The sequence below is a fragment of the Podarcis gaigeae genome (assembly GCF_964106915.1).
Source record: "Podarcis gaigeae genome assembly, chromosome: 9".
In the NCBI taxonomy this organism is placed as follows: domain Eukaryota; kingdom Metazoa; phylum Chordata; class Lepidosauria; order Squamata; family Lacertidae; genus Podarcis; species Podarcis gaigeae.
In genome coordinates, this window is record NC_139685.1 from 54,080,320 (window position 1) to 54,093,233 (window position 12,914).

A 12,914-nucleotide genomic window follows, 5' to 3' on the forward strand; every position below is an offset into this window, starting at 1 on the left:
ACTGTGTTCCCTTTCTGGGGTGTGGAAATGCCCCAAACTAAAATGGACATCATCACGGAGGTGGAAATCACTTGTAGGGGAAATCGCTGTTGAAACGTATCGTATATTGGAGCCTTTTTAGCATGATGGGAGAAATGAACATGTCCATGGAGTTGACTTGTGAGGTGGTGCATGGAATTTCGTGTGGTTGTTTGCAGATTATGTAAACATTTTTAAGATTGTGTTAACATAACCTATAAAGCATGATACATCTGTGTTCATGCCTCTTGACTCTTGAGCATTCTTAACAGCAGACAGAGCATGACGGTTTATTTTGAGTGGTTGGACAGATGTTGGGGTGGCGTGACGCTCGCTGATCTATTCGTTGGTGTGCATACATACATCATGTCTTTTAACCATCAACATTGCATTAAGCATTGAATTATTTTAAGAACATATAAAAGAACACTGTCAAGGTCTTTGGGGATTCATGTCTCCCAGGGTTTGGGTTTTTTTTATACCAAGCCGTAGAACAAACGTCTGAAACCAGACTTTTAAATAAAGCTCACAGAAATTACTGGCCCGTAAAATTGTGCAGTATACTTGCCCACTCATGACAATTTTAATCATTTGTGTTCTGGGTGGAAATAAGAAACAGTTTTCTTGTCAACAAGAAGGTGAATCTTACTTGTCTCAGGTGACCAGCCAAATTTACAAACCTGTGCTTGATCCACTTTCAGCATGGTCCTAATTCCATGAAGGAAGAGATTTGTCTCACGTTTTATATTGACTGCTTGTTTTGCTCTTTTCCTTGTATAAACTTGTTTTAAAGACAGATTTTTTTGTCATCTTTGACAGTGTCCTTTTAAACGTGTAGACTTATTATTATTATTATTAATGCATAAAACTCTGACAGCCATCTGAGATGCTTGTCTTTTTGACAATATGGTGAGTTTAAAAAACAGCTGCCTGAGGAACAAATAATTGTAAACCAGTAGGGAATAATATATCTGTCAAAACAAAACAAAAAACATAGAAACATGAAATCGGACCACTTCTGTCTTTAAGCTTCCTTAATAACTTGCTTTCATCTTGAACACATGTCTTTAAAAAACAAAACTGTGGCTGGGATCCAAAGAGCAGCATTTATTTTTAATTTATTGCCTTTCTATACCCCCCCCCCCCCAATATTCCAAAGGTCATGTACAGAAGGGGTCCCTGGATGTTCTCCAGTCCAGGCACTGACCAGACCCCAATCTGATTAGCTTCAGCAAGGTGGCCCCTATAACTACTGTGATGCTGTTGAGGAATGCCAAGTGAGGCCTTCATTTTTGTTTGATGTTTTGCTTTGAATAGGAGACTGCCACACCATGCCTTCTGCTGCCTTTGAAACTCTTTTCTGTTTCAAAAGTGGAAAAGGTGCTGCTGCTGTTTGAGAAACAGAACTTCAAAACCCCTTGAATACCTGGACCTTCTGGTTCCATAGTTCTTTGGATCCTGGCAATATTAATATGAAACCACCGATTGGATTTATTATGTCTTACACATTCCTGCACTTCTTATTTGTAAAATGGCTGGTTCTGATGGTCAGCTTAATGTAATTCACCATCCTCTGTCTAAAAAGTATCAAAGGGTTTTAAGAAAACCAGTCAGCCCATTTTTCATGGTTCTTCCCTTACAGTCCTGTGAATTTCAAAACAAGAAACTCATTGTCTTTAAGCGTTCCTTTCCAATCCAAGCGGATTGCAACCACTTCAAATTTGGCTTTAAGGGTAAAAGCCCATCACCCTCTGTGTTTATTTGTTTGAGTCTCACAGTCACGTGGTCTGCTTCTGGGCTTTGCATGAGATGTCTGATGACATTGTAAATATAAATAAGTAGTGGAATAGTAGATCAGTCAGTTGATTTTTCTTATACTTCTCAACAGGAATCCACAGAGAGCTCCAACACAACCATTGAAGACGAAGATGTGAAAGGTATTTAGCTGTACTTGTCTGGTGCATTTCTAGAATTTCTTTATAATATCAAGAAAATGTGATCTTACTACTGTTCTAGCTGCCAGTGTCAGCACGGCCGTACTCTGCTAAAGGCGTAGAAGGCTGGACATCAAATCTTGCATGTGCTTAATGACACAAACAGGGTGACCAGGCTGAAAGTTGCAGAGAGAATTAATTTTATTACTTGTTTATTGCATTTATATCCCACCTTTCCTGCAGTGGACTCAAGGCAACATGCATGGTTCTTCCTTTCACCCTCACTACAACCCTGTGAGGTAGGTTAGACTGGGAGACAGTGGAGGAACAAAGTTCACCGCAGTGACTTTTATAGCTCAGTGGGGATTTGAACCTGGGTCTCCTTCGTCCTACTTCTAACCACTGCACCACACTGCCTCCCCATATACTCTGTGCTGTAGCTGTAGTCACTTTTGCTGCTGCTAACCTTACCACTACCTGCTGGTCCTCCATTCACCCACTCTGTGGTATGGATTCCTGCAGAAATGTGGATAGGACTACATTAAAGCAAAACAACAACAACAACTCACAACCACACCCTCACCGTTAGGCTCCTTTTTTGTATCTTCAACAATATGTCCTGTTCTACATTTGCAGCTTCATGTGCTCATTTACCACAGTTCCACCACAGAGCTTCATATGGAAACTAAGGCTCTGGCCTGGTTCAAATGGTGATGCTCCTTTGGTGTGGGTTGGGGGCGGGCATAAGATTTTTGCCGTCTTTCCTCACCCTCTCACCTATCCTGCCCTTAAGGCCACACGGGTGCACTGGCGGATGAATGTAGGGGCGGGAGGAGTGGTCCGTCCTAGGTGCCGTCTGGGGGGGGGGGTGGCATCGCAGCCGCCCCTGGGACGCTCAGCGCTTCACGCACCCCCGGGACGATCGACGCTTGTTGTGAACGCCCCCAGATTTATGCTGCTCCCGGTGCCAGAGCACATAGCTCCGCCACTGCATGGATATCATATTTAAGTAGATTAAATTGAGTGTTCATAGGTCTGAACAGTATAAGAAATACCATAGATAAAATATGGGTCCACACACATGGGCGAAGAGCATAGGGGCTCAGTTAAATGGAGAGTGAAATTGGCGAAATGGAAAATATTGAAGAACTGTAAGTTAATGTTGTATTTATCATTAAATAATGGATTTTTTTCACACTTCTGTTTCAAACATGTTTCTTCATTACTGTTTGTTCTAAGCAGCATTTTTATAAGCAGTCTGTTCAGATGCCAGTATTTTTGTTTCCTGGCCAGATTTATGTTTTTCTTTTACATTTCTCTCCTTTCTCCTATTACTGTAACATACTCTCATATTTCCTTAGGCCACCTTCCCCAAACTGGTGCCCTCCAGATCTTTTGTACTACAACTCCCATCAGCCCCCACTTTGCTTGCTAAGGCTGATGGGATTTGTAGACGCATGCATAAGGTTCCCAGCTAGTCTCCCATGAGAGGATGGTAGCCACTTTGATTGACATGATTTCTCTGTGTGATTTTCCCCTGAAAAAGTGCTTTTTTTTTTTTGAGGCCACAATCAATGCGCAAAATGCACATTGGTGGGTTCTGTGGCTGAAAAAAAAAAGTTTTTTGCGGGGGGCGTCATTTGAAATCACGGCAATCAAAATGGCTGCCATGCTCTTACAATAAAAAACGGGAATGTGGTGTCTTGGACCTTGACTTCAAAGTGTTGGAGGGTATGGCAAGTCATGAAAGGCCTTCCCATTATCCATTTCCAGAGTCTCCAAAGTTGTTTTGCGTGGGGTGGGATCTTAAAAGTATCCAGAGAACAGAATAATCATGAAGCTGAAGGTCACAGATAGTTTGAGCTTCAGCGCAAGATTGTTCATGGAGCAATGGTTTGACCGTCAGTAAATGGGCAGATTTAATTGTAAATATTAGGTATTTTTATACATCCTTGCTAAAGCTTTTTGGAAAACGATGCAACATTGGAAAGTTAAAAGATACTGGAAGTATAAGAAATTAAATGAAAAAGCATTGTTTTATAATGTGAAATTAGTTTCTTTGGGTACTATAACCCTAATGGTTTTGTTTTGCAAAGGGCTTGTTTTCCCCCCAGTTAATGGTGCTTGTATCTTTTATAAGGCTTTTAAACTTGTTACAGTAATAATCTGATGCAATGGAATTAACAATTATGTGCAAGGAATAAATTTATTAGAGAAGAAAAAGTAATGTATTGTTTTGTGGATACTGCAGATTTAAAGATGAAATTTAAATAAATAGAAGTAATGTTGGAAGTCTTAGGTGTTTGGGGTTTGTATTTTTTTAGGAAGAGCAAATATATTTGTTAATACTATTTATAGCACATGCTGTAGAATGCTTTGCCTTCCTGTGCAGCAGCTATAGCAGTTTCTTCCAAATATGATTGTGTCTTCCATTATTTATTTATTCATATACTGCACTTTGTATAATGGATTCCAGGGCAGAGAATAGCATAAAACACCAATATATACACTAAAACCATAACGGGAACAATTTGTGACAGTAGCCAGAGAGGGGGAAGAAATTTGAATCGGTTCACATTTAAAAGTGAACCTCCCAAATTCACAGTTTCCGAAATAATACAAGAGTCAAAACACAGCATACCTTTGAAAGTCACGCTTTTCTGATTTTGCAGTAATGTGTACAAAAGTGCATGTACCGTCTGCAGAAAAATGTCTATTTGAGTAGGTGTTTTTCAGTTGAATGCCCCCTTTGCCCCTTAGAAATCTTCAAAGGATTGAGAAAGTGATGCAGGAAGTTACAGAGGGTAAGGGAGATGAGCGGAAAACGTGGCGATATCCTTGTACCTGCAGTGGTAGCCTCCACTAGATCCCACTTCCCTTGTTGAATGTAAGGATCTGACCACTGAAACCTGTTTAGTCCCTTTCCAGTATCTTAAGATTCTTGGGAAACCAAAGTCTACACTAAACATAAGAAGAATCCTGCTGGATTCTAAAAGACCTAAAAGACCACCCAGTCCAGCATACTGTTGGCCAACCCACAGTGCATATGCGAAGCTCATAAACAGGACCTGAGCCCACTCTCCCTACTTGTGAATCTCACCAACTCATATTCAGATGCATTCTGTCTCTGACAGTGGAAGCAGAACATAATCATCATGGCAAATAGCCATTGATAACTTTATCCTCCATGAATCCGCTTGTTATCTAACTTGGTTGGCGATTCTGAAGATACTAAGAACATACACACCCTTGAAAAGAAGGATTAGAATAATGACCAAACATTAGCGTTCATCTTAGTGGAGTCTATAGGACTACTCCATGGGTTTGTGAATCACATTATTAGCCTAGCAGGTACCTTATGAATGCAACTCGTATTCCATATTTAATGTTGTTTTTACTGATCTGCATTAATTGTAGCTCGACCAGAATGTTACGAACAAACTGACTTAAGTGCACTGGCTACTCTCTCGAGGTAAATATTATTTATCTGGGTAAATAGTGCATATTACCATAGGAAAGTAAGGATATATTCCTTCTGTGCTGGCATCTGAACAGAGACCCATAGTGGTGAATAGTATCCCTTTCAGCTTTTGGGTCAACCTGGTTTTTCCGTAAAGAGTTCTTGTTGATTTTGCCATTCTCAAAGATGTTCACTTGTTGCGTGTGACTGAATTACCATTTTTGCTTTAGCCTTTTCTTTTCTTTTCTTCCCTCCCCCTCACATTTTCATGCCCCACATACAGCTCTCAGAAAGGAGGGTGACATGGAGGTGTCATGTTCTACTCACCATCTCTCTTCTCCCATTGCTTCTTCATCTTACCTGTCGCCATCTTTGTTGTGTCCCAGCGGCCGCTCCTGCTGCCTGTGGCTCCTGAGGATTCTGATCATACTCTACCTGCTCATCTTTGTTTGTTCATATGTTGTGTTTCTTTCCATCAATTCGGCGGCAAAGTCCAAGAAAATTACAAATTCACAGAGTCACTTGCATGAATCTGGGCCCTCCCAGTCCACTCCTTCCTCTCTTTTATGTAAGTTGAGAGGTGCAGACAGTTCACTTCATTCACTCTGTCTCCGCTCCCAGTTGTAGAAATATAATGTTGAGACTTGGCCAGAAACTTGCAGTGGGCTTCAATTTAATGTCTGGATAACCATGTCTGTTTAACACTGGAGGATGCTCTCCCTTCCTTTGATGAAACTAAGCCCATTTGTGACTCTTCTGTGAGGAAGAAAGCCTATTAAAGAAATCATTTTGCCTGCAAAGTTGGATGAATTTGAATTTCATCACATTCACTGGGAGGAAAAGGAAGGAAATTCTTGTGTTTTATAGACAAATCAGTAGTGGGTTTAGGAATGTTTGTGTTGCTGATGTAAAACCAGTGATCTTGTCTTCTCTTTATATTCAATAGGCTCTTGGGACATTTGCTGAATTTTTAAAACACTGTTTTATTATTTTGAGCCACTTTGGGGAGTTTTTGTGTGTGTGTTGAGCAATGGAAAACAAATGTTTAAATAACATAATTAATAAAATGTAGCACAGGTCAAGGCACACTCCTCCAGGATGTTCTCCTGGACAAGACCCATTAAATGAATGGTAGCACTACCAAGCCCTATTATTCGTTTAGTATTACATTTATACCCCACCTTTTCACCAGAAAACTTAAGGTGGTGTACTTGGTTCTTCCCCTTCCCATTTTATCCTAAAAATAATCCTGTTAATCGTGCTTCCATTCATCTGCACCCAGTGGCGTAGCCACCCAGTGGTTGTCAGCACCCGGGGCAAGGCAAGTAATTTGCGCCCCCTAACCCGTGGAATTGCGCCCCCTAACCCTAACTCCCAGATGTTGCGGCCGGTGCGGCCGGCCCCCCCTGCACCCCCACGCTACGCCACTGTCTGCACCACACTTGGCCCAGGCAAATATCTTGGTAGATGTGCCATAGGTCAGAGATTATAGTCCAATGCAGCATATTCTCCAGGTCGTAGATACACACACACAAATACATCCCTGTTTTGGTGGGGGTGCAGTGCTTGATATTTCATGTGCTGCACAGATGGAGTGCATTTTTATTTATTGCAATTATTTACATCCCACCCTTAAGGGTACACATCCGTTTGAGGTGGCTTACAGATAACACTATCACGTTAGTAAAATCGTAATAAATAAAAAAATCAAAACCAAAGGAGGTCCAGTGTATCTGAGGCAAGGGTTGCATTGCTTTTTAAAGTTTATATATGATGAAAATATTACATCGGGAAAGGGCAGAATGTTTAATTTATGGGTAAATGCAGTAGAAAATGTTGTGCTTCTTGTTTCGTAATCAGAAGCAGAAATTACTTACAGGGCAAGTAAATATAAGCAAGGCAAAGTTATATAGATACACTATGAAGGAAATGGATTACTGTGTGTTTTGTTCTTTACGAGCCTTACTCTGACTTGGTATATTTCTGCTTGGCAGTAGAATATCTCAGTGGCTGCAAAGAATGATGATTCAGACTTGTATAAGGAAAATGAGACCTGCTGCCATGTAACTGCATTAGGATGGAGTGCTGCAAAACAGAATCATAATGGCATGTGGCTGTCCTGTAGAAATAAAGCATTCAATTATTGTGATGGAGCCAGATGGCAGCTATTGGCATTCACGGGTGTTAAGTATAAATAGAGCATGTTGTTAGGGGAATTTATGAGATCCGTAAACACCCCTTACCCATTCTGGGTATAATTTGCCAGAATGCTCTCTCCTGTGCAAACCCCACCGAAATGATTAGGAGCATAAGTTCCATTTGTTTTTTATGGGGTTTGCATATGATAGGCCTCAGAGTTAGCCATTACCAGTTTAAAATATGAGTTGGTATATGAAAGTTTTATCTATCTATCTGGATGCATGCATAGATACAAACATATTACATCTCAAGTAGAATAATTTAGCCGAGGTATAAATGCCCCTGTTTGCACAGTGTGCTTGAAAATTTTCCTGTGCACCCAGTGCAAGAGCATCAAGATCTCTGGTGCTCTTGTCCAGCCCCCATTCATTTCACTCGGCCTGCCATGCGCTATTTCAGAATGGCATGTCATTTGTGATTCTAAAAGCTCTGCTTCTATTGCACTTTTAAAAGCATTTCCTGAGATTCTACAGTTACTCTTTCCAGTCACAATTTTTTTAAAAAAAAACAACCACAAACCTCAACCACATTCACCCCTTCTTTTTTGAAGACGTGTTAGACAAAGGCAACGAGAGAGGCAGGCATTCCTATACAAAGTACTATTTTAAAAGGCACCCATGGGCAAACTGCTGAAATAAGAATGAGGAATTTGTGGCCTCCTAGGCTTTGCCGGACTACAACAACTTCCACCATCCCTGTCCATTGGGCATGCTGGCTGGAGCTGCTGATGGGAGTTGGAGTCCAATAACATTGGCAGGGGGCGGTCGCCGCATTGTTTAAAGAAAGTGGAACTTTTTTCTGTATAGCGTTAATACGATGTGTTGTAAACCAAATAAACAGCAGCAGCCTCATAAAGCTCAGCTACTGGAGATTGAATGTTGCCCATAATCTTCTTTTAATAGAGCTGCTGTTCAGAGTTTGCCAACATTTAGCTGCAAAATGCTGTATTGGTAAACTTGGGCTGCCATTTTGATATACTAGCCAGCATAGTAATCTTTCTTCATTGCAAACAAATAGATTATGAGGCCTTCAGTTTTGTCCATGTTTTCTTACGGGTAAATCCCAGGCATAGAATCAGGCAAAGTGCTATTGCATACCCAGTGGAAGAGGCCAATTCCCTTTTTAGTATCTGTGAGCCTTCCAAAGGCATTCAACCCAGATGCTGAAGTAGGTGGATGTTACCAGAATGCTACACTAGATGGACATTAAACTGATACCGCCATGCTCTTTTTATGTGTTGTGGGTACTTTCAGACTTGCAGAGTTTATTGTGGCCTAGGCATTTGTAAAATAATTGGTGCTAGTGCATGGAAGCTTATGCTACAGCAAATATGATTGTCTTTAAAGTCCCACAAGACTCGCCTTGTATGTGTCTATTGCTGTAATGGAGTAACATGGCTCCCGCCTGTTTAATTTCTGGCATGTATTTTCATAGGGTAGCTTTGCCAGATGCGTGAGTAGTTAATAAAGTGCCACAGGACTTAGTGTCCTTGTTCAGTCAAAACAAAACAGAAACAATGAGATTCATCCCTTGAACACATAGGCTTTTTATTGGCTAATTATTAGGTAAACACAGATGAGTGGGCATGATCTTTGGATGAACGGAGCATTATGCCAATATAGTGTCAATGCACTTTTCAGAAGATTGATGTTTTCCTGTCTGTTTCTGAAGCACAGTTCAGCCCAGAAGCAGAAGCCACAAGGACACAAGCTTTACCCCCCATCCCAATCTGTCTAAAAGTTGAAATTCATTGGCATCGTGCCATGGGAGAATGGTGCTGTAAGAGCCATCTGCTTTATGCAAAACAGTTTCATAATCTTATCCTGCTCTAAATGATCTGATTGGTCAAATGCAAAGCAGGGCAGCACTCCTGGATCTAATAATTATGCAGGTGCAGCTTCTCACAAAATGGTGGGAGGAAATCCCTTTCCCCACAGGGAAGATACGTGTGTACTGTCCTCCTCCTTTCTGGACTGCTGTCCATTTGGTGAGTTGGGACCTAATATTGGGTTGTGCAGTTCTAAACAAATCAAGAAGACTCCCCAATCCATGTCTTGGTGAAAGAAAGGTCTTGTGTTTGGAACCAAACCTTAGCAAATTCAAAACCTCCATTCAAAGTTTTTAAACAGAGGTTGGATAGCCATCTGTCAGGGATTATTTAGCTGTGATTTCTGCACTTCAGAGGGTTGGACTAGATAACACTTGGGATCGCTTCCAACTCTACAATTCTCTGTTATTAAAAAAAAATTCTGGAAAACTCAATGGATTACGGGCATACCTCCTAAGTCTATTTCCTGAGTGGCATGCTATGAATATTAGTGGCACAACTGAGCAAAAATTAGCAAACTTCTGTGTTGAAAAGCTATGAATTTAGAGTATAAACCAGCCCTCCAGAAATTTTCAGAGTGCCCAGAAATGTAGTTTTGTTGTTTAGCCACAGTGTGTGTGTTTTTTTCAGCCTGTTGCTAACTGAAACATCTTTGCTGAGCTCAATTCACATAACAACAACAAGAAAAATAAATTTAAATAAATTAAATAAATAATTTTATTATTTGTACCCTGCCCATCTGACTGGGTTGTCCCAGCCACTCTGGGTGCCTTTCCTTAATGCAAAGCTTCTCGTTCTTAAAGTGCTGAGAAGCAAATGTTAATGTTTCTGTTTTTGATTGGATAGGTATTGCGGCCCTTTTCTTTTCTAGATGGTGCTGTTGCTTCCGGAAAAAAAAATGAGGTGACTCTAGATGGTGACAAATATTCACTCCTCTCTCCAAAACCTTCATAAGGAAACTTTGGATTCTGAGGGAGAATGAAAGAGCCCCCCAGGAAAGTAGGTCTATGTCTTGCTTATCTGGAGGGGGTTGTGGGTGTGCCTTTTTTATCAGACACAGGGAGAAGTAAACCCGCTAACACAAATTTATCAAATTTAGAGATATGTTGCCACCCCTGCCTGTCCCCTGCCCTGCAAGCTTGATCTGAAAATTGATTGGAATGATCAAGTGTTCAAGTTTAGCACTTTACAAGAAAATAGAAGGGGTTTTCAAAAGTTCATTTTAAACACTTGTTTAAAGCTTTTTCCAAGCTTCAACCCCCATCCTCTTCTGCTCTCCTGCCCCCCTACCCCTGCCTGCATGTATTCCCCATGAATGAATTGAGAAGGGTGGCCGAGGGGAGGCCTGTGTGGTTTTAAATCATGTTCTAAATCAGCCTGTGCTCAGCTTTTCTTGGTAATCACTCCCTCCATCACCTGCACAAAAAGATGGGTGCACTCCGACAGGGACAGGGACAGTGCCAGCAACCCCTCTCTTTTATCACCTGTTTCATATTTTATCGGTATTGTCCTCTCCGGTTCTCATTTGAGAATGGGTTGTATCTCAGGGGCAGAGTACATGCTTTGCGTGCAGAGAATCTCAAGTTTTATCTTTGGCATCTCCAGATAGGACCAGAAAAGACTTCTGCCTAGTACCCTGGGGGGCCAGATGGGCCAGGGGGCTGACTGGTTCCTAGTGATGGTAATTGCCGCCACCATATAGCTGATACCCAGTGCATAAATTAGCTTCCTCTTCCTTTTGTTAAGGGGCCTGGCATCCTGGTATGGGCAAGCTGGGAGGTATACATATCCTTTAGTGTGTTTGGATAGCAGATAGTCCATATGCTGACACTCCTGTTTCTCCTGTTTCTCGTTTTTCTGTTCATTAGGGCATGAGGCATTTGCGTTTTCGCTAGGTATGCAGAGAGTCTTGGGAGAATCTTTTCTTCTTAGGAAATTGAAGAGAGAATCAGCTGCTTAAAACTTCTGCCAGATCATTAGTGAGTGAATCACAGTGAATCACTTGGAGCAGCAGACACTGGAAAGTAATATCACTGTACAGATGACAGCTTAAGTGTTTAGGTTCACCATAAAGTCATTCAAAACATATTAAATAAATGTCTCTGGCTTTTTCTTTGAAGAAAAAAAACAACCCTACTCTTCAGTAGGAACTTAAATAATTTTCATATGAATGATATGTATTATTCAATAAGAACTTGAATCATTACCTGTTCCCCCAAGTAAGTTTTAGCCAGATCCACTTTTGTTTTGCTTGAAAAGACTCCTGTCTAAGACCTTGGGGAGGGAGATGGACCATTGTTCTGACTGGTTCCTAAGTGATGGTGATTGCCACCACCTCCTCGTTTCAGGGAAAAACCCAGAAATTGTTTTTCTAGAGCAGAGTGACTATCCGTACCATACATTTAAAACAGTCTTATACCACTTTAATAGTCATGGCTTTCCTGAAGGAATCATGGGAAGCATAGTTTTTTAAGGGGGCTGAGAGACTCCTCACAGCAGTACAGATCCCAGCACCCTTAGCAAACTAATTTTCCAGGATTTGGGGGGGGGGGGAGAGATGTCTGCTAAAGGGGCATGAGTGCTTTAAATGTATGGTGTAGATATTATCATATGGCACGGCAGTCTTCCTTGTAGAGGGTGATACAGTAGATTCTAAACTTCTTTGGAGTCACTATATGAGCACAGGAATAAATCACTGCAGCAAGAAGCTGTATTAAATTCCCTTTCCACCCTCACCCTCCTTGCATACATGCATGCATATAGAGGGTTGGTTTTGTTTTGTTTTTTGTAGAGCTTGGGTCAAAATGCAATACTTGCCCCTGGCAAATGACTTCCTCAACCCTTCGGAGGACTTATTGCAACGCACAAGCATTCCTGGCATCATAAGCATATAAAGTGAAACGGGAGGATTATGCTAAAATAAAGTAATAATATTTGGAATTCATATTAAATTCCAAAGACTTAAATTTTCTCTTTCAGCTTTGATGAGTTTTAGATTAAGCTCAGTGATCACCCAGCTGCTCGACTCTGAGCACATAAACCGTGCAATTGGTCTGTTTGCAGAGGTTGCCAGCACTCTCCCATCTTCCATCCCATGATAGTTACCTTCAAATGTGTATGAGCTGGTCACTCCTTCTTGCCAGTAGGGATTCCCAAGAATCCCTGGTGCTGGTTCATAAGAGCAGTACCAAATTTGTTGCATGTGTACAACTCTGAACCCAGTGTGCACACCAATTAAGCCAGAGTACATTGATTTAACTCCATGCCTTCAAAAAACTTTAGACTATCTGAGGCTTGATTATGAAGGTTGACTGCAAATCTGTAATTCAAAGACCAAGGGCCAAACTGAAACATGCATGGTACATGTCTTTGATTCAGTAGATGTTGTGATAAGCTAAGTTTGGGTTGGATCCAGTGTTGTTGCTCCATACATAGAAGTTCCTTCCGTTCATGCAAAGAAAGTTGTACTCACAGA

General features: G+C 41.1%; 1 protein-coding gene across 11 annotated transcripts in view; it reads left to right on the plus strand.

The window, feature by feature from the left end:
• Positions 1-12,914, plus strand: part of CAMK2D (calcium/calmodulin dependent protein kinase II delta) — a 143,261-nt gene that overhangs the window by 117,491 nt on the left and 12,856 nt on the right. For all 11 annotated transcript variants that reach the window (XM_083756645.1, XM_083756638.1, XM_083756640.1 and 8 more), the window contains one exon: positions 1,907-1,955. In XM_083756645.1, coding sequence (XP_083612771.1) covers positions 1,907-1,955 — 49 coding nt within the window. The remainder of the gene's footprint in view (positions 1-1,906; positions 1,956-12,914) is intronic.